Here is a 23,419-nt window from a genome sequence, read left to right as displayed (position 1 = left end):
TGACAAGGCTTCAAAGGATTTTCATATGACACTTGAAGCTCACTTCAATGAGGCCTCCCATATGGCAGGCACATGTTAGCTGACACTTTGGCAGGGCCCTTGTTTTGTCCCCCTGACAGTCAGCCCCCAATAACAGTGAGCCTCCTTTTGACAACACAGTGCCACAGCCTCTTTGGCAGGTCTGCTGCGTTTACATATAACATTTGGGTTGCACTTCAAAGGGTGAAGGCCAAAACAATTATTGTCTATCCCATTTCTAGATACTGACAACTCAGCTTTGTTCTACCAGAATAGTTGTTGTTGTTGTTGGTACAGACTGCCTAAAACGTACGTAGGTGTTAGATGTGGGAGGACACCAGGATTACCATAGTACACTCCCCAATCAAAAACTCAGCCCTCAGAGCCAGGTTTAGTGTTGCTGAAGACTTTGGCCATCTTCAGAATGCCTAAAGTGGTGAGGACTAGCCCTAGGAACTTTTACCCCCTTTGTTAGGACGTCCCAGAGGGGTCATTCCCACCAATAAACTCATGCCAGGCATAAATGTGACAACTCCAGGCACCGACTTCAGAACACTCCTGGGCCTGTGGAAGATCAGAAAAGGACTGAGCCCTGTAAAGAACCTGGAAGACTGTGCATGGTCTCTTTCTTGTACCTAGGACAAATGAGTGGACTCCAAGGGTCATAAAGCTGATCATTTAAAGCTATAGGGACAGAACAAACTACTAGAGACCTTTGTCTGCAACTGCCTAGCTGATAAGTGCCAAATGGACTTGGACTGGACTCTCCTGCTGGCCTCTGCCTACCACTTCTGAGTCTCTAAATGCCTCTCTTGAAAACCTGGTGGGCTTTAGAAGCGTACTCCTGTGGTGGATTGAGGCTCAAAAAACTAAGGTTGGAAGGTAAAATCTTTGACAAGAATGAACCTGGTTAGTGTATATGACCCATGTTGCATTGCGGACAGCATCAAATTGTGTCTAGGTCCTGCTCTAGTGCGACCAGTGACTATCATTGGAACTTTGTCCTTCTTGGTGCTTTTTTCTACTCAAAACTTTAAAAATTCCTATCTCTCGTTCCCCTTATTGATTTTTTTCATTTTGATGTCATTTTGCTTAGTAAATGTAACTATATTTTTCAAATCTATTTTCGGATCTTTATTATCTTACATTTTTATTGCCCTACTGTTTAGTATTGCATAAATACTTTACACATTGCTTCTGAGTTAAGCTTGTCTGTTCCATGCCATAGCTATCAGGGCACTGAGCTGTTTTATATAGTGACTATAGTGGTTCACCCTGACAAGGACAGTGAATATTATTTGAGGTGGGTACTCACCCTATTCCAATATTAACCTCATTTTCTATGGGTTCATATTGAACAGTTACTGGCTAGATACTGCTGTGGATGTGTATATATGAGTTATGGGCATGAAAGAAAAGTATGTGAGCAAAGACTTCAGTGCAGTGTTGCGCGCATGATGGTGGTTGTAATGTGCATCATTGTTAAAATGCAAACTAGATGTATATCTGGCTTTCATTAGTAGGTTTGTGCTGGATCTTGGACGCTTGCAGGTGGCGTCACGTGGATCTGCACGGCCTCAGTAGTGACAAAGCTGACCAGCAGATAAACACCACCCCTGCGCTCCCCAATTAGTTATTTTCATCCTGCATCTTCCGACACGTCCAAACTTTCGTCAATTTTCCAGAGTTTTAGACATTGTGCCAGGGAATGAAGACACTCCAGAAATGACAGGATTACAACCTTGCTCGTACTGCAGGAAGCATATGTCATTCACTGACGTAGGCAAAGTGAATACGAGCTCCGATCATGACACTAAATTTTGTGACTAAATTTTGTGACAAGTGTCCTCTCATGCAGCCAAAGCTGAACCGGGATGGGGAAGCTTAGCTGTACACTGTCGAACAGAAGAAGAGATTGAAGTGGGTTCTCCACTGAATCTGTCTGTCCCCGTGAGACTCGTTCCGCTTAGTTTCATTTAGTTCAGTGTAGTTTAGTTTAAGGGAAATTATCAAAATAGGGCCTAAGAAGGTGGGTGGCTAAAAGCTATTAAGAAACTCCTTGAGGAAGGGAGAGATCCGCTCGCCACCTTTTACTTGGCTATTGTTCTGGATGTCACAAAATTCCCTTGGTTTTATAGATTTATTCGTTGCATGGGTTATGTATTATTTTGATCACTGAAACCATCACCTTGACAATGATGGCTGAAATTGAATGCTGCCTTACATACTCTTCAGTCCATGTCAAAAACAAAAGCGGCTAGAGAAATCACATCAAGCATTGAAAAGTAAGTTTATACAAACTAACATGGACCACTTACTATGGCAAAACAAGCAAACACTTATGATAAGGTTTTGGCCTTACTGACTAAAGCTATTGAATCAGTGATTCTAGGACAGTTTGGACATTAGTAAATACGGGTTGGTAGTGGTTTCCCCCAATCCTTCCTGAATGAATGCTCACCTAATGAATCCATATGGCTCTGCAAGCAGTTTTACTAGTGAGGTAAGTTATCTTGTTGATAATGACGTCGTTGATTCACATTCCTCTCCAAGAATAAAGCCTGCAATTCTCTCGATGGGTTTATTTACAAACACGGGTCCTGACAACTTACCAGTAGTCGTTTTAAAGTAAAGTGTGAACTGGTGAGCCCAACAACTATTACCTTTCGCTCGTTGTTGGGTGACGGAAACTGGCCATATTTCTCCACTTTCCTGGAGAGGTGCGACTGTGAAGCCCAAATGTCTATTCTTAAATTCCGTAGAGGTATCAATCTTTTGTTCCCAGTACCTGGATCAGCACTTCAGATTCTGGCTAGTGAAGGGAAGCGTTTGTTTGTACATGTTCCTACATGGCGATCCATCGTTTTATGTTTGTATCTTCGTGTCTCCAGATGTTATCACCTCTTTTTTCTAAATACACGTTTGGGCTCCACTGGGCTGCAAGGAGTCTTTTTAGTAGATATGCACTATGTGATGCAGTGGCTGGTCGTTCTGTGAAAAAAAGATTGTTTTAATGTTCTCTGTGTATTTATTGATGATGTAATACGTTAGACCTGACATCCTTGGCACGGTATTCCCCAGACACTTTGCCTTCACTCCCCTATTTTTGCTGAACTTATTTTTGTAGCCATTAGGACCTCTGTGTAAGTTACCCCCACTAACCAATGGTAAGAGTGCTTGTGCTTTCTCCCTTGAATATGGTAAAATTGGTATTCAAGTAATTGGCCCTTTTAACTTACTTATAAGTGTATAGTAAATTGCAGAGTAATGCATGCAGAGTACTGCATGTATCCATGGCCTGTAAACTAACGCCTGCAGCACCTCTTATGCCACCCACTAAGGTAGTACTGTAAAGCATCTCAGGCCTGCCACTGAAGTCCGTAGTGCAGTCTTAAACTGGCATTTAGACCAGCTCAATTAAACCTTTGCCTGGCCTAAAACCTTCCTTTTTAATACTGATGTCACCCTCTAAGACAGGCTGTAAAGGCTCATAGGGCACGTTGCATATTATTTAAAAAGTAGGACACATGTATTTAAGTTTTGCATGTCCTGACAGTAGAAATACTACAAATATGTTTATCACTGTAGCAAGGCTATCTCTCCCATGGATTAACATCGGATTGCCGTATTACAATTAATATCAATGATAACGTCATCACAGCACAAAGGATATAGAATGAAACACCGCTGGCAATTATATCGGGTGGCTTGTATACCACTCTAGGAGGTTGCCAAATAACCTACAGCTCTATAGTGTTTCATCTGACTCACTGCATTGCAGGTTCTTCACTCCCACAGTGCAGCTTTCAGGACCTGGGTGACTGTAACTGCAATGAAGCATTGGATGTCATGTGATTGTATTGTATCATTAACAACACACACACGGTTGATGACGTTGACAATGGATTAGCACCGTAAGTGTTAATACACCATTGCTTTGCTCAAGTCATTTGACTTTTTCCAGGTCTGGGCACCCGCAGTAAAAAATAAACTTTTTTTATAGCCCAGAGTACGTGAAGATGAATCATTTCTTAAACATGTTTTCTGTTTCCACCTTTATAATAAAAAATTACTTTTTGGAAAAAAAAAGAAAACAAAAATTGTTGTAAGCCTTCTGACTCATTTGGGTTTCAGCAGGATACAGATTACACTGACCCAAAGTAAGCATTCTGGACGTAGTTGAGTAGACTGGGTCTCGTATGTTATAAAGCATTTTAAAGAAGAGTTCATGCGTATTTTTGTGAATGCTTTTTTTTCACTGTGTGTTTCCTGGTTCACCTGTCGCTGGTGGAACTGAATCAGCAGTTACCGTGTACTTCTGTGAATTAGGCCAGAATAAGGTGTTTGCACTCCGGCAGTCTTCCTGTGTTTGTGGAGCTTTAGAAAACAATGAAGGGGAAGAAGAATGTTATTAAAAGCCTTAACTTTCCCACCCATCGTCTGGGTGTAAATATGACCGGAAGCAAATGGATGAACGCTGAATGAGGAATAAAAAGAGCACACGTTTCTTTCCATATTTTTATTCAGTTCACGGATCAGCACCTAGCTGCAATAAGTGGAAGGGCCACACCAAGACAGAGGGGAATGAGCGGAGGTTGGTTTAAGCCAGTATACAAAATGCTGCCTCTCTTGGAATAGCACTAGAGCCACCTGACCTGGCGACCCCGCTGGTGACACCTCACTTCATCCTCACGTTTCTTGAAGAAGGAACTGATGATTTTTCTCACAGTCATCAGCATCGGGTTCACTTCCGTCTAGGAGGGGACCTCGTTTTTTCCAGAGTTAGTTGTAGTGTGACATTTGTGTCAGTCTGAAACAAAGAGTGCTGGTGGGCTACCTTGATGGATGGTGAAAAGAAACTCAATGGATTAACTGTGCATTCTGCTGCCTGACATTTATTCACGTGAATTAAATAAAATGCATTTGGACTTTTTCCCTATCTAGCCTGGCTGTGGACAGAGTCATATTTTTGACAATGGTACCTTCCCTTTAGGGGTATGGTGCGACGGGGGCTCCTGTTTGCTGTCTCAGACAGCACAAAGAATGTGTTTGAAAGAAGATGGGTATCCTTGTATGCCTTATAAGGCACAGATTGTGTGAGACGTATGGTTTCTAGATATAGGTGTCAGTCAGAAAGAAGAAATCACCTCACCTCACATTGGAAAATAGCCTACATAAGTGACTACCTGAAACGAGGTTTGTTGGAGCAGCAGGGAAGAGTTTCCCAGACTGTAGGTTCAGTAAGTGGGAATGGTTGTTGAGTGACCTGTTGTTTCTCAGTACAGTCATGTCGCAATGGTCTTGGGTTAAGGTTAGGGTTTAGGATAGGAGAAAGGTTAGGGTTTAGGATAGGAGTAAGGTTAGGGTTTAGGATAGGAGAAAGGTTAGGGTTTAGGATAGGAGGTGTCTTTAGGATTAAAGTTCCTGTTCAGGATACTCTTAGAGCTGCTGTTGGAACTAGCAGTACTACCAGGGATGTGGGTATGATTAGGATTGGTATTTGATGTAGACATAGAGTGGAAGTTGGGATAATGATTCACTCAGTCTAAGCAAGTTTTACAAATTAGGGTTAGGCTTAGTGCTGGAATAAATCTTAGGTTTAGGGATGGCATTAAAGTTAGCACTAGGACCATGGCCAAGTTAAATTGAACATATAAATGTTAAAACTTTTTACCTTTGCAATGTTTGACTATTTATAGTGTTGTGCGCTGTTATGCTAGGGAAAAGGCATTACTGATCTTCATAGCACCCTGGACTACTATGTTCATTCCTCCCATGCAACATCCAGCAAACAGTGGATCCTTACTAGGAGGATGCGTCTGGTGCTGAAGCATCTTATTACCTTGGAGGAGAACACCAATCTTTCATAATCTGTGGCTAGGTAGGTGCAAATGCATAGCAGTGCCAGTTCAGATATTCATATTAATTTTAAATGCTCTATTCATGAAATACCTCTTTAGCGATCCCTGCAGACTTCGACCATTGTTATGTAGTCATCTTATGAGTTCACTCTTGGTTGTGACACAAAGAAGACGATTGTTAAAAGGAGAGCACTCATCAGGGGGAGAGTATCAGTAGGTGAAGAATGGATCAAGTGTGAAGATGCATTTTATTTTCCTCTTAGTTTTAAAATCCAGGCATATACTGCCACCATAGCCTCTCGCTCCACTCCTAGGCCAGTGGTGCTAGGGGTGGGGTTCAGAAGATGCTGCAGCACCACACAACACTGGGGTAAGGACTGCCAGTCAGCCCACCCTGCTAATTACACAGAGCAGAAACTATCCACTGTTTTCAAAACTGGAATAGAGCTTCCAGCATTTAGAATTAGTAAACTTTGTGTGATGTTTAGATTGTTTAAGAGCTTCTTGTGCCGGAGGAACAAACAGGAACCAGGGAGGAAATCCCTAACTGTGCAGGTATTTTGTGGAAAACAAAACACAGGTTCAGTACTGTCACTTTGTGGCTGAAATACTTTGGGTAAAGTTGGTTTTACACCATTGTGCCTCTTCTTGCATTCTCAAGCCATCTGCGTTCCTGACCATTGGCGTCCAATCTCCGGTTGTAATTTGTTTGTCATCATCAACATTGCAAGAATACACCAAATTTACCCTGATTTTATCTTGACCCCCTGAGTCACATGTTGGTGATGGAATGGGTCACCATGACACTGTGAACCTTCCCTCCGGCCTGCTCGTCCACTTCCTCTTCTGTGGGCATGGGGTGAGCGAAGCGGCAGCGGAATACCTCCTTGTAGGCCTTACGAAAGTTCTCAGACAGGAAGGCATAAATGATGGGGTTGACACAAGCATTGCCGTAGGCCAAGCAGTGCGAGACAATGCGGAGAGCAAATGAGGCCTCAGTCAGTGGAAAGTTCCCAAACACTACCCACATGGTTACCACGTGATGTGGGAGCCACGATATAGTGAAGGCCGCCACCACTGCCAGCACGGTCTGTGTTGTCTGTGGAGGTAAAAGAAAAAGATCTCGGTTATGCAGTTGCCAGAACAATTCCACCATCCCTCTTGTGGGTATATTACACATGAAGGGCTTTGGTCTTACTCTAGATTGTGTACCTAAAGTGCTCTAGTCTTGATTCTAAAATTCTTTCTTAGGAGGTTAGAACTGGAATTTCTTTCTTTTTAAAAATAGATTATTGTATGTGTTCAGTCTAAAGCAGTGTCAAATCAACATCCTAAATGCACACAGTAGACATTAAAAACAGCATAAATGATGAGGTGAAGAATGCTTGCTTATAACCGTAAAATGTATTCGCATATTTGTAATGGTTTCTTTTTGATTTACCCAATATTTTGTCAATACACGTTTGCTAGACACTGGAGTCTCAAACATACTCTGGAAACCACCGAATACTTAAATCTCTATTTTTTATGGTGGATGTGGCATAATCATCTATGTTGCTACTACAATCTTCTGGCCATTTAGTAGGACAACTTTTATTAAACTGTAATTTTTTGTTGACTTAATACACTGTGATTAACTAAGCTGGAATGTTTATGACCAATCTCTGTGTTTGGTGGCTTTGAGCAGGTCCAATTTCTTGTGTTCTTTGGGAGGATTAAGAACTGCAGTAGATTTGCATCAATTTCTCACATTTAGTACCTGCCTTCCAACTGTTTGTAAAAAATGAAGCTAAAGGACAATGAAAGCAGTTGCCTCAGATAGCAGCTAAGCGACTATAGAAAAGTGCATTCACACATGCAGACACTTACATTTCACGCAGACATTGACGTAGGTGCTGCCTAAATGGAAATATGGAAACAGAGCACCATATCTACAGACATCCATACACATAGCCCTCAGGCATGCATTAGTTCATACACAAAAGATCGAGGACTGTTCTGTGGTATGCTTGATGCATGAATAACACTATAAGCTGTTATAAGACCATCTGGAAGTGCTAGAGGTCACAAGTGAGTGGCTAGGAGGGTACAAAAGGGAAGCCTTGTGAATAGAAAGCCTTGTGAATAGAAATATCTTCTACAATAAGGGAACAGTAGTTGGTGCATGACCTGGATGGCAATCAGGAGAAGAGGAGAATATGCGGCAAGAGAGAAAAGGAGGGAGGCGAAGGTACAAGGTATAAACAAAGGGAATGAGGAATAAAGCCCTGGTGGACAGTTGAGAATGTAGGCTGGCAGAGGAGATGCAAGGTTGGGACATCCTGGTACCCATATCCAGACACCCAGGAAACACAGAGGTACACAAACAATCCATCACAACCCAGAACCTGCCAGAAAGCACACAAGTAGGCACACACATGGACGTAAAGAAGGACCAGCTTAAAATTTGGACCCTTTGCTGACAACATCAAGTTTACGTTTAAGGTCAAACAAGGGTCTGGATCAATGACCAATCAATCCTTTGTCTTTACTTTGACACCTCACCTTAATAGGATATGGAATACTTCAGTTCTCAGTCTCTGTGCTCTTACAACCACTGCCCTCTTTGGAAGGATCACCTCTCAATAACAATGCAGTGCTCTCTGCCTGCCCATTTCATCCTGTGTACCTCTCTTATGATCAAATAAATGTAGCACTGAAGTTCAGTACCTGCTTTTATTTACTACTAACATATTGCAGAATTAGGTATGTCCCATTGCTCAGTTTACACCAGCAATGGTGTATCATATCCATGAATTACGAATTAAAAGTTATTGTTATCAACTGCATTGTACTTAAAGAAGCTCAAGACTACAATGTCCAGAATGCTCTTTTCTGTTAGACAAAAACAAATGACCAAAAATATGGCACGCAGTGTACATTGAGTAAGCGTGCAGCAAATCTATATTTGGTTTCTTATGTCAAATTAAATGCACCTGGGCATTTCAAAAGATTAAAAATGAAAACAAATGCTACTGATTTGTTATGCTAAAGATGCATTTGATGTTAATGATGTTTTATCCATACATATTTCTTACAGCATACCTTTCTAATTCTTTTACGATTTACAGCTATCTGCTTCTGTTTTGTAGTGGTTGATGGCTGCTTCTACACCTCCAATCCGTGCAATGACCAATGCTTTGGTAACAGGGACAAGTGTCCATCTGCCAGCAAAGTATTGATATGAGTGAGCCATCTACACCACGAAATGCTGCCTCAGAGTTCTCTTTGTACAGCCTTTACTCCTACCATCACCAGTCAGCCACCAATGGAAAAAACAGGCAACTAGTCAGGATGTAAGAAGTTTAAGCTCATAGCTAAGCAATGCCGCTTTCCCTCTCTCTTAACCTGTCACAAAGCAGTTCCACAGACAAACTCCCTTATTGTAAAATATGCAAATTTACCAAGAATAGTGCAAGATACATTACGTGAAATCTAAACATGAAAACTGGAAGTGGGCAGCTGTCCAACTAGTGACGTAGAAAGACAACTTGCAGTCTGACTTATCACAGGAAAATTACATTCTTGCCAGGACAGCTGGTCGCTTGTTTTTCGAACCTGGAGCAAAATGTTCCGTAGGTTTTCAGAATGATTTCAGTTAATAGGTGGCTGTAGTTGATCCTTTCAGAATTACAATGCATCCTTCCTTCATGCTTCCAAAATAGCGTAGAGCTGTCCTTACCTCCTTTCTCTATCCAATTATGAATCCCTAGGCTGCTTATGGAAGGGCATTCTCCGTCTTCTTCAGGACCACATCCACTCCATAACAACCTGTTTCAAGACTCTGGGCCTGATTTAGATATTGTCAGACGAGTTACTCCATCACAACGGAGACGATATATACCATCCGCCAATATCTAAATCCCATTATATCCTGTGGGAATTAGATACTGGCAGACGGTACAGCTGTCACTGTTGTGACAGAGTAACTCGTCCACCAATATCTAAATCACATGATAATCTTAGAATTTTGATGAAAATATTAAAATTGTAGAACTTTGTAGCACAACAACAGCACAATTTTCCCATCAAATGCAAAATTCTATTTAGTTTTTTTCTTTGAAAGGCATCAGACACCACTCCTTCTTTCGCCAACAAAGTTTGTTCTAATAGTACTAAAGAATTATGTGAATTAAGAAAAAAAACAAAAGCAAATAATACCGCATACAAGAAAAAGAAACAAGAAAGCAAATAATCCCACACATTCAATCTCAAAAATCTTTATTTGGCACAATTACAATGGCCAAAAAGTACATAAAAACGCTTCATCAATAAATATAATACACTAAAAACAGAAATAATAAAATGAATAAAAATACCAAAGCTACTAAATTCATATTCACTACAATACATTTTACAAAATGTACATCTCCTCCTACATAAAGTGCAGTGCTGAAACAGACTAGAAGGTTATCAAGTGCAAAAATATAGCGGAAAGCTATGTTATAATCCCTAATATGCTGTGCGAGGAAGATACGTTTTAAATAATGTCTTCTCAAGCCTCATAAAATCCATAGAATAAAATAAAGTTGTCTGTGCTTTGCATTGAGTCTCCATCACAAGGGCAAATGGTCTTGACTAATGGGCATTTTTTCATTTCTGAAAATGCTACTTAATGATGGCCAGTGCCCAACTGCAGCCTGATTAGAAAATAACAATGCTCAATATTGGTCCTCCAGCTCAAATAGGGTTGCCATCCTTCATACAAACCATTTGACAGATAGAAAACAACAGTATGTTTCCTAACTTCTTCATTCATTCTACTTTCCTGTCTATAGTCTAGGGAAGAAGCTTTAATTATACTCTTTACTAAGGAAAAGGTTTTTGAAGGGTTGCACTTAACTGATACATTAAACAACTGATTTAATGATCCATTTATATATGAAAGCCAGGGAATTCTGAGAGCGTAATACAGGGCTAAGTAGTCTAGAATAATAGATTTAGTAAAACCAGTTTCAGTTTTTGCCCAAGTAGAATGCCAATGCAAAAGAGATTTCATTAAGAGTGAATCTTCCAACAAGTTATCAGGGTAGGCTAAGAGACATATAATTGTGAGCCCGATATTGCCAGTATTCTGAGTTACTCAAGTAAAGTTCAAATACAAACAAGTCTGGACGATAAAAAAGAAAAATTAAACCTTGGTAATACTTTTATAGGGAACAAAAAGGATGTGATTTTGGGAAATAATGAGTACAAAATATAAAAAAGAAGAAAGAAGAAAAATTTGATTGATCCATAAGGACTATCAATTTCTAGCCTACAGATGTTCACTTGAACTGTAAAGTGTCCAGCAATTATTTGATTGAGTACCGGCTCCCCACAAGCCAACAGAGTGAGTATAAGTCTTAAAAAGTGTAGAGCAGGGGTTCTTTGGTGAGCTCCAGGGGGAGATATTTGAGTGAAATCAGCACCTACTGTTGGTTAAATAAACATATAAGAAGAGCCCAATTTGGGATAGGACATTATAATATGTTACTATGCCCTTTATTTAAAATGCACTTTAACCCTGATTCCATATGTGAAGAGGAGACTGAATGAGAGAGAACAATTCAAAATTATACTACAAAAGACATAAGTAAAGATATACATAACCTTGAATTGCATTGTACAATAATAAAAACACAGCTCACAATGTAAGATGTTGGCCATATTTCAGGTATGAGCCCTTGGCCCTAAGATCTTCTATATTGAATGTAAGGCGGGCAGATATAACTTCCTGTGGTTGATTCTTGGAATATAACAGAAACCCAGTACAGTTTTCGAGTATATAATAACAAAACAATCATAGGACAGTGATAAAAATAAATAAGCAGTCGTAATCTCAATTAGATAAGAGGTCCATTACATACATGTTCCTCTCTTTTTGTAACCCAGGATGGTGATATATATGTAAATATGATATGCTAGTGGGAATGTATTAACAACCTAAAGCATAGGTACATATATAAGTATGGAAATGATAGATCAATTCCTGTGTAAATTCGAGCTATGTTTTGATAAGTGTGGGGTAGATCGGGTGATAGCCCCACTTGGATATGAAGTGATTAGAAACATGGCTCTTCTTTTGTAACCCAGGATATGGATATATATGCAAACAATTAATGTGAGTTGGTAAATAGTCACAATGTAAAGTACAGGATATATGAATATTAGTGAAAAATGTATGCTTCTCTGTCTTGTAGAATATTCTGTGTGATTTGTAATTGATTTGTCCTGATGAAGGTGGGGTGGATCAGCTTGAAAACCATAGAAATGCCATGTCAACAGTATTTTTGTGTTTATTTTTTTAAACAATCTGTTGAATTATTGTGAAATGATTGGTAAAAGAATGTGATTCAGAAAATGTACTATGTCAAAGTGCATTTCATATTATGATAATGATGTTGTAATTTGACTATAATTGTAAAGATGTGGATGATGCATTAAAAGCAATTTAAAAGATTAGCTTTACAAATAAATTAACATTTTTACAACAATACAGTGAGTCAGATGTGTTTGTGTTGATCATATATCCTGTAAATGGTCCTTAGCATATCAATCCCTGTGGTTATGTTGACATATGAGGAAATGTAAAGTACATATTGATTGTGAATCCTAGGGTTGCAAGCAGGGAGTGTGGCTTGCATAGTTAAAAGAATCTCAATGAGGGAATCCTGTCTGTGTTTGTAGTTGCATACCACCCTGTCCCTTGTTGGTTTTTGAGGGTGACTCGCCTTTTATTGAGGAGACCATTTAAGATTGATACATTGCTCCATCATCCCCAGCCCTTTCTTAAATGCATATTGCACCTCAGATATGATATAGTTGTCCTCTACCCACTGCTCCAGTCTATTCAAAAGTGCCTTACCCATTAATCCGGCTGAGCAATCCAGGAGAGAGATGGGGTGATAACATTTAGTGTCAGATTTATTTACCTGTTTGAAGATAGGGACAATAATTGATATGTCCAACACATTAGTTTACATGCCAGTTATTATAGGCATTGAGCTAAGCTTGTTGTTACACCACTATATCAACTCAAAATGATTGCGTCACTTGATATTGGGATCAATATATATATTGTGACAAAGATATTGAAAGTAAATATATATTTTATACTCTTACACAATAATAGGGGTTTAAAATATTGGTTACTATAATAATGCCCTATGATTTTATTTCATTATGTATCTTATTGTGAAGTTTTTTTAAAAACATTTTAAAACAATTTGTAGTCATGCATATTGTATTTGAGTCTTTGGGTTTATTTGGGAATTGGGTGAGTATTGCTTTTGTTACATTAAATACTAATTATAATTGGTAATTCATCTTTTATTCATTTGTTTAATTGGTTAACATTGTTTTTAATTGTTATTTGGGTTGTAGAGTTTATTGGGTGATTACATGGGTAGCATTTTGTTTAATTATATGTCATTGAGGTAATTTGATTGATATGGCATTTTTTTAATTATTTGTGTACATGTTCTTATTTAATTAATATATTTTAAGTTTTGGTCATAGGGTTTATTTGATGACTAGTGTTTGGCCATATTTTTCAAAAGAACAGTTAGATTATTTTTAAACAAAAATTACAATAAATACAGAGTTTAATAATTTTCTTTTATATTTGGGTGTTTTCTGGGGTTTAGAAGGATACCCTTTTATTTTTACATGTATATAGTTGATAGATTGAAAAAAGTTTGCAATTATGATATAGTTACTATTTTTTACGTTTTTATTCAAAATTTATGAATTAACGTTAATGTCAGATTATAGTATTTGGGTGTAGTAAATCTAATCACCCACCAAACCCAAGTATAAATGGTCACCAGTGTTTGTTAGATTAGAGTTAGAATAGTAAATTCAACAGCCCATGTCTTCCCAAATGTATGCCATTTCCCCATTTTGTCAAACCCGAGTTAGAATTCTAATTTTGTCCCCATCGCCCCAAAATCTACACTTACTCCAATGTTAAAGTGGAAATGTGGCCCCATCCCAAACCATGATGTATGCACTTTCCCCATATTTGTTTAACTGGAGTTAGCTGAGTAAATATGACCATGTTTAAAGTAAGCCTTTTCCACAATGTTTGTTAGGCTCCAGTTAGAATGGTAAATTTGGCTCCCTAAGTTATGCACTTTCCCCAGTATTTGTTAGACTGGCAATATATTAGTAAATTTGACCACCTGACCCCTCCCAACAATTCATTTTATCCGAAGCATGGTAAGACTGTTTCTTGCAGTACATGGTTCAGGTTAACACAATTTAATATCCTGCATCCCACATACTTGACACTAGTCCCATTATACAAGATGAATCCTGAAAGGGGTGACAGTGGCCCTGTGTGCTTCTCTTTCAGGACATCCATTTTCTACTTGTTGTGGCACTGTAACCCATTTAGTAATTCTGGCTTGTAGAAGTTGAAATGCTTTGTCAAACCTTAGCCCGAGATAACCTAAATAACCACAAGTGGCACCTCCTAGAGTGGATACCTGGCTGTCCATAAACAGGGGGTGGTATCCTTATATCACCTGCTGTTCCTCATCTACTATACTGACCATAAAAAAGATGGTGAATGCAGGAATCAATTTCATACCAATCGCTCACATGGGTAAAACAACATATATTTGTTTGCAACTTACAAAATTAAATTATGCAAGGCTAATTATATTAAAGTAACTACTAAATACCCTATATCATTGTGTAAGCCCTGTGTGTATTTACTTTACATAATGCATTCAGGGGTATTAAAATAATATGGAATTATAAAAATGAATACAAACAATCTCAAATAGACAAAATTAATATTTACAAACAATTGACATATAATTACAAAAACATATAGATATTGTGTGGTCATTTTTTGCCTGTCCCAACTGCAATTAAAAAAAAAAATTAAGTGGTGTTTATGAATGCATGTAAAAGTCCATAATCCACCCAGCAGTAGCAAGGGAAAGGTACAAATAGAGTCTCCTTGTAACAAATTTGGCGCTTTCACAGCAAAAAAAATATTTTGAAAGATCATCCTCTGTTGTCTCCCCCCAAAAAATAGCAGGTCAAACCACTTAACTTTTTAAAAAAATTGCTTGGATGTATTTAGTTTTGCGCTCCCTTTTCTGCCGTTATGAGGCTAACTGCAGTGACCTACAACAAGATAAGAGCCCCACTCTGGTCACTCACCACGTGACATCAAAATGCATTCAAATAGGCTATCCTCAAATTCAACAATCTTCTAGCGAGGTGTAGTCCGAAAATTGTATGCTGATGGACTTTGATAGCTTGTCAAGGATCTGAAGTGCTTTAAAAATAGGCTGACTTCTTTACAGTGTTTATTACACACACCTTTCCACCCATAATCCCTACCTACCCTAAACCCTAAAAATTACCTTGCCACCACAAAACCCATACCCACCCTAAATCCTAAATACCCCTTAACACCCCAAAACACATGTTCACCCTAAAACCTAAAAATGCCTTTACAACCCTAAAACCTAAAAATGCCCTTACCACCCCAAATCCCATACCCCCTAAAACCTTAAAATGCCCTTACCACCCAAAAACCTATACCCACCCTAAAATCTAATAATGCCCTTGCCACCCAAAAACCCATACCCACCCTAAAACCTAAAAATGCCCTTACCACCCCAAAACCCATACCCACCCTAAAACCTAAAAATGCCCTTACCACCCCAAAACCCATACCCACCCTAAAACCTAAAAAATGCCCTTACCACCCCAAAAACCAACACCCACACTAAAACCTAAAAATGACCTTACCACCAAAAAAGCCATACCCACCCTAAAACCTAAAAACGGCCCTTACCACCAATAACCATTACTCACCCTAGACACCATATAAACATATACATATATATATATATATACCAATCGCTCAACTTACTTAATACTTAACTGTACTTACCTTTAAAACCTTTACCATGCATACACCTTTACCATTCACGCCTTTACAACAAAATTTGTTGTAAAGGCATGCATGGTAAAGGTATATTTGTGGTAAAGGCATGCGTGGTAAAGGCATTGTGGTGAATGCATTGTGTTGCATTTGCCACGTTGTAAGTGATGTTTCCCCTCTTTTCACAGGTACCTGTTACTACACCTTGCACTGAATGTAGAAAGCCTAGGTGGTTTGGCAGGTGACCTGCTATCAATACTGATTTGGTAAATGAGGGGCTGGTGTTTTACCTATTCTGTGAGTAAATGTTCTATTACATATTGGCCAAGATTCTTATGAGCCAGCCATTTCATCAATCTGTGAAGAATTAAACAGTACCAAATGATCAAATATGATGTGAATATTCCCCTATCTCTACAGCAGTGGTTCTTAATCTTTTGGCTTTTGTGGAGCCCAAAATTATAATTACGGGAACCTGTGCCCCCCCTCCTTGAATAATTAGGAAATAAAATGAAAAATACAGAAAGAAGTATTCATCAAACACACACACACACACAAATGATAACACATTTTATTTAATTTTCAAACAAATATAAAAAAATGTAATTTTAATAGGAAGGTTGGAGCTTTTCTAAATTCAATTGAAGCCACACATCCTTCATACTATATTCTGTCTAATGCACCTGCACAGTTCCCACGAGTCATTCTGAGGATGCTAATTACATTTTTAGCCTCCAATTTCAAATTCCTTGACATTTACAGTAAGGTTTTAAATTTTAGTTTGTACGTTTAACCTCTTTATTTATATACACTTTATTAATCTGTTAATGTTATTTAATGTTCTAAGCAGTCGTTGACCACCTCCGGAGGCTTTGTGGGCCCCTATGGGTGCCCAGGCCACAAGTTGGGAACCACTGCTCTACAGTGTATAAAAAAATAAGATCAGACCTACGCATGCTTCTAAATCCCTCACCTTCAATCCAAGCACAGAGGACTGGAGGAAACATAAGGAGGGGGAAAAAGGAACAACATTTTAGTGACTTCCTTTAACAACAAAACTCCAGCAGAATAAAATTTGACCAGTGTTTTTTGCTTCTGCCTTGTATAGCAAAGTTACATTGTGTTGTCCCCTTCAAAAAGAAAAGAAATTACTCATTTTCTCTCACTTTCCTTTCTTTGAATTCCATTTTAGATTGTGGTTGTGCAGCTGTTTATCTTTGTTTCTCTATTTACACCGATAAAGGTTGTTTCGGTGGATGTGAGACACTAAGGCCCATATTTATACAGTTTTAACGCCGCATTTGCGCCGCTTTTTGATGCAAAAACGGCGCAAACTTACAACATACAATTGTATTTTGCAAGTTTGCACCGATTTTGCGTCACAAAATGACGCAAATGCGGCGATAAAATAGTATAAATATGGCCCTAGGTTACTGATTGGGTAAATCCTACTTAGGTAGCACCCACAAGCTTTGTCACAGTGAGGCACAAGCAAACCCCGAATTAACCTGTGCTAAACTCTCTGGCAGCTTGGCACAGAGCAGTCAAGCTCAACTTAGAGGCAATGTAAAGTATTTATACTGCACTTCAAATAGTAATAAATTGAAAATACAACACAAACATATGCCACACCAATGTAGAATAATAAAGCAAAATGTAATAAATAGTTCAAGACCAAAATTACAAACATCCAACCAGCAAAACAGGAGATATGCAATTTTAAAGATTTAAGGGAATGTAGAACCAAAAGGTCCAAAGCACCCCTCACAGCTAACTGGTCAAGCTAGAGTGGAATAAAGTCATAAATTCAGGCCGACCTTGATGGAGTGCAGGTTGGGCAGAAGGACCAGGTTAGTCCAGCTGAAAAGTTACCTTCCCAGTCCAGCGCAAACAATCCTGTCCACAGTGGAGAAGAGATGAGGAGCAGGAAAGCATCATGTGGTTGTCGTTGTAGCACAAAGTGCAGACTGGGTTTCATGGATGGTTGTCGCTGTAGCACAGAGATCTTGTAGCATTTTCCGTCGTGAAGAGCCTAAAAAAATCAATTTAGCTCCACTGGGGCCACACCAAGGGCGCAGGACCTGCAGGGCACCACTTGGGGGTCAGAACCTTACTCCAAGCTTGTATTTGGGTGCTGGTTTAGGTGGTTCAGAGCCTGTTATGTCCCTTGGGCTCTGAACAGGAGGCCAGCCACTCTCGGAGTCCTGGGTTCAGGTCCAAATCCTTCTGAATCAGGCAGAAGGGCAGCAACCAGTAACACAGCAACACATCAGCCCTTCTTGGCAGAGTCTCCACAGGTCCAAAACCACACTGAAGAGTTGGGCCTGATTATGAGTGTGGTGGTCTGAGGACCGCCACATTCATGGTGACAGTGGACCACTGCACTTCAGGAAGTCTGACCACCACATTACGACCCTGGAGGTCGGACTGCTGGGTGACTGCCATCCCAGCCAGGAACATCATTCCTGATGGACTGAAGGTGGTCTAAATTGTACTTAGCCACGACGGCGCTAAACTCAGAACTGCCTGGCTGAGTACAACTCAGCATTCCGGCAGCCTTTCCATGGCAGGGATCCCACTGTGGAAAGGCTGGCAGAAAGCCAGAGCTGGGGGCCACAGGGGTGCCCCTGTGTAGGAGGCTTGCTCTCTATGTATTGTGCAAAGCTAGGCCCACTATGCAGAGAGTCTGGGCAATGACACAATGGTTACAGAGGTTAAAACTAGACCACCTAATGCTCTAATTTTCATGGTAGCTTGATTGAGCAGTTAGGCTAATCTTGGTGAACTGCAAAGCATTTGTTGTATTCACAGTATCAATAAATGAAGACACATACTCAAAGGAATACCTTGAGACCAATTTACAAACATACTTCAGATTTTTTTTGGAATGTTTAAGATCAGGATCATCAAAATTGGATATGTATTTTTTAAGTTATGATTTTTCAAAGTTTAACAAAAATAGTCTTTTTATGCGTAATTGCCCACCATCAAAGGGAGAAAACTTTAAAAATGCCTATAAAATCAGGCAATGCCTTTACTAATGTTTCTTTTTGTTCTAAGAACAAGGTCATCAAAAAGTCCTTTGGGCCAGCCGGAGAAGCTCTGGCCGTTCTCGGCTTTGGCGGGAAGATCTGCTGAAAAGTCCTTGGAGCTGTTGCAGGAACACTGCATCACTTGGATCACTTGGAAAAGCAATACACAGGTGGACTTCAAGGTAAGTCTGGGGGGTCCCCTTGGAGTGTAGCGGTCACAAGGGGTGGGGGAACCTCAGGACACAGCCGGTTGTCTGGTGCAGGGCATAGGGAGGCCGGGTGCAGAGCAGATAGATGAGCCAAGAGCTGTACTCAAAGATGCCCTTGGATGCAGGAGGTATGTCACTTTGAGGGTCACTTGCCGGTCAGCAGGGCCACTGTTGTGTGTGGTTCTGGTGGATTCTGTAGTCTCTCAACTGGGAAATTCTCCTAGTCCTTTTGGAGTCCAAAATAGACTTTCCTTCCTGGTGTCCAATGTTGAGTGACCAGTACCTGGGGCTATTGCACGGTTGAGCCACTGGAGGCTGGAGTGCCACTAAACTTGGCATACTTGCAGGTTTTGTCGTCACAGTCCATCGGGTGAAATTTGGTCCAGTTGCAGCATCTGGTTCCTTGGTCAGCATCAGGTCATTCAACTGGACTTCACTGGTCTTTTGGTCTTGGTTGCAGGAGGGTGGTGCCTTCACTCTGGAGGGAGATCCTTGGAGATTTTCAGAAGAGCGGAGGTCCCCTCTGGGGATTTTTAGAGTCCGCCTGATACCTGAGCAACCCCTCAGCGGTAATTGTCGAGTACTGGGTGCAGCAGACAGGGTTTTTCAGTTCTCGAGCCTTGGGTCTTCTTTGTTGCAGGTCTTCTTGTGTCCTTAAAATCTGAATCAATGGTCTAGGGGTGCCCACTAAATACTGTATTTAGTGGGTGTAAATAGACTGTTTTCCTACCATGCAAGATGGATGAAAATGAAACAGAGGGGTCACCTCTCATGCAACACCTTAAGGGAGGTGCAAGTTGGTGGTGGCCATTCCTCCTGTCCTTTGTGTGTTTTCCCACCATTGCTCCTGCCAAAATTGGGGGTTTGCAATGGGGGTGGCCATCTGCTGCTGGAATGAGCCCTGGGTGTCAAGTTACAAAGGTGGTAAGCCCTTTGAAACTCACTAGCAGGGCAGTGCACATTCCTGAGGAGGGAGGTGTGACACCTTCACCCAGGAAGGGCTTTGTTCTACGACCCAGAGAGCAGGAACTCTCCTCCCAGGGTTTCAGAATCTTATCTGGTGGTGGCAGGCTGGCTGTGACCAGCCAGCAACCATGCCAGTGTTAATTAGCTTAATTAGCTTTGCAGGGGTCACCGCTAAGGTGCCTCCTGGGTACATTTTGCAATACATCCAATACTGGTACTAGATTGGATTTATCATTCTGAGTTGCTACCAAACAACCCAGGGTTCAGAGCTGTGAAACATGTACTGACCAGTATTCAGCACATGCATTTAAAATGGCTGTTCTGTTCACTTAATATGTCCCAGGTTTGACAGGGACACAATAGGGGCATACTGTTCATGCATCTATGCCCACACATACAGTATAATGCACCCTTCCTTAGGGCTGTGTGCCATGTTGAGTTTGCATTTTAGGATAGCATTAGGACACTCAGCCTGCAATGGCAGTGCTGGGTGCATCTGGATGCATAGCCCATGAGGGTGGCACAATCTGTGCTGATGTCCTAAGGGACCTACCCTTAGTACCCCATGCTTTGGGTACCTAGGTACCATTTACTAGAGACTTATAGTGGCAGCTAAGGATGTTGCCAATTGTATCAATACCTTTGCAATTTTGGCGAAAGAACACTGGCATTGGGGACCTGGTTAGAAGGATCCCAGTGCACTCCAGTCCAAGTTGCATTTTTAAACCAGGCAAAAAGTGTATTGGGGGGGAGGTACTGCAACAGGATGCCAGTTTCCCACACCCTGCACTTCCCATGCCCATGGCATGGGACCCCCTGCCCAGCATCATCGGAATGCTTTGCAGACAGTATACATTCGTATGGTGCTGGTGTGCTATGATATTGGCCTCAGCTCCCTTAAAGGAGCCAAGACCAATATTGCAGCACTGTTCCTGCCAGTTAGCCTGGTGGGAATGCATAATACAATGTTCCCACCAGTCATCATTGCAGGAACATTGTAATACGCTTGGGGGGACGCCACTGGTATGACAGTGGTGTCCTCACCGCGAGTTTGGAGGTCTGCTAGTCCGACTGACAAACTTGTAACAAGGACCTTGTGTCTGAGGTCCAGGTTGGTACCAGGTGCCTCCTTTGAAGTGGGGGAAGCTTCTAGAAGTTTCCATCTAAAGTGCACCTGTGCCATGCCTTCGTGGCAGTGGCACCAGACTAACTACAGGGAGTGTGCAGCCCATTGTATGGAGGCAGGACACAGCCTATTTAAGTGTAAGCAGGGCTGTGCCCAGCTCCTCCCCCCCATCTTGCCTGTGATGGCCGATCCAGGCAACCTAAGCCCTCTATTGTCTGTGGCTGTCTAGGAGGACTACACAAAGCTCAACTATCAGCTACACCCAGTTATGTGACCCAGAGTCAGGCTGCTGGAACTAAAAGGATAAGGCAGGAAAAAACGCCAACTTTCTAAAAGTGCAAACAATAAAATGTTCCAATAAATCCAATGCAAAGGGAACCAGTATTCAAACTGTATTGGTATATTACATCAAACCAATGATCACTTAAAAAGGCTTGGTATTACGATCACAAGGAATAATTACAGGTAAAAGACAAACCTATTTCCATGAGACTTACGTGTGTCACCACTTTTGGTACCGAATCCAACAAGATTAAGAAGATAATTTTTTTTAATTGGCACTTGATAGATACATTACAGAGAACCTGGGAGAAGCCCCTTTTGGCTTTTAAAAGATGGGGGAGATATTTGAGAGATCACTTGGTCCATGTTTATGTCGAACGAGAACAAATGACTTTGAGAAACGTTTGGGGTTTATCTCCTATGTATGGTCATTTTCCCTGTGGGGATTGAGCAGCTTGCTCCACAAAAAAAAAAATGGTTAAATCATGCTATATCAACTTCAAAGTGTGGCATTTAAAGCATTTTTCAAATTGTGAAACCAAAAATGTGATATACTGTATTGCATGTCCCTTTGCATTGTATTACATTGGTAAAACTACTCAGGAAGTAAGAAAATGTAACATACAACATCAATCTCGGATATCTTGTAATGTGGTTAATACCCCACTAGTGGATCACTTTAGACTTCATGGGCATGCACCAAACTCTATGAAATGATTTGTTCTGGAAGTGGTTAAATGCTCCAGAAAGAGGAATGATGTGGACCGCTTGCTAAAAATAAAAGAGAACAGATGGATATGGTTGGATGGTACAGTAAAGGACTGAATCAACAGGTGGAATATAATTTACTGGCTACTCTGTGATTTGGGAGTTGAGCTCCTATGACTCCGGAAATAACAGATTAGGATCTGTGTATCAGTTATCTGGTGTGTGAATTATTTTCCTGAAACAGGCAGATGTTTTTGGATTTTTCAGTTTTATATTCTCAGTATAATATGTGTTTTGGCAGTATGTTTGCTTAATTTATCTGGATATGGGCACTAGCACCCTCCATTGTGGCCCAACATATTTTGGCTCTGTTAGCAGTTTATAATGTCTATTTATGTACATGTTTGTTTTGCATTATGTGCCTTATTTTTAACGCTTGCACCCGTAGCAGTGGAATGTCATCTCCGATGTAAGATGGTCCCGTGTTTTATTTGATGGTTTGTGACCGTATTAGGTTTGTGTTTTTTTCTTACAGTTTTTTTTACTATATATATGTATAGTTTTAAGTGTTAGATTCCATACCTAATAACCATTGGTAGTATTCCATTGTGAGAAAGTTATGCCAGTCCTTATGAGGATCTTCACAGTATGTGGTATACTTTAAGATGGCCCCCATAGTTGCAGGCAAGATCACGTGACCCAGAATGACATGATTTTTAATGGCTAGCATGCCAAAGTTTCTCTCAGTGATATTGACTGCCATTTGAGCTGACTTTTGCAGCTTTCAGAGTAAGTACGGTGTTGATGCATTACTTTTTGTTCTTCAGTGACAATGAAGGTGATGTTTGTGTTATATTAGGTATACATGTTTTATTACGGATACTTTATTCAGTTGGCGTCTAACTCACCTCCATGGTCATGTGGTAAGAAGTACTGGTGATACCCGATTGGCGTATGGCCACTATTGGCACTAGGGGATGTTCCCTTAATGTTTTCCCATAAGTATTTTGGTATTAGGGATATTGATGATTTGTACATTTTACTTTGGCATTTTGGTGAGACCCTTTTGCTAAAATTGTTTCTGGTCCAGTGACTATTGGCATGGACACATTCACTTGGATGGTCTGGATATGTGTTGGTAATTTGGTAGTCACAGGAGTTTGTGCCTGTTTTGTATTAGTCATGTTTAGTGGGTGTTAAACTGCACAGAGTTTAGGTCTGGTCGTTGTTGGCAAGTGGTACAGATGTATTTTTGTTGGTGTATTGGTTTGGATATGTCTTTATTT

The 23,419-nt window shown here is 40.4% G+C and overlaps 1 protein-coding gene across 1 annotated transcript in view; it reads right to left on the bottom strand.

Annotated features, from left to right (window-relative positions):
• Nucleotides 1-6,559: 6,559 nt before the first annotated feature.
• LOC138299751 (galanin receptor type 1-like) overlaps nucleotides 6,560-23,419 on the bottom strand; it is a 140,036-nt gene continuing 123,176 nt past the window's right edge. Inside the window, exon 3 of the mRNA XM_069238282.1 lies at nucleotides 6,560-6,978. Coding sequence (XP_069094383.1) covers nucleotides 6,652-6,978 — 327 coding nt within the window. The 3' untranslated portion in view covers nucleotides 6,560-6,651. The remainder of the gene's footprint in view (nucleotides 6,979-23,419) is intronic.

This window comes from Pleurodeles waltl, chromosome 6 (genome assembly GCF_031143425.1).
Source record: "Pleurodeles waltl isolate 20211129_DDA chromosome 6, aPleWal1.hap1.20221129, whole genome shotgun sequence".
NCBI classification, from domain to species: Eukaryota; Metazoa; Chordata; class Amphibia; order Caudata; family Salamandridae; genus Pleurodeles; species Pleurodeles waltl.
Note: the sequence above shows the minus strand (reverse complement) of the source record. Positions and strands in the feature narration are given on the sequence as shown.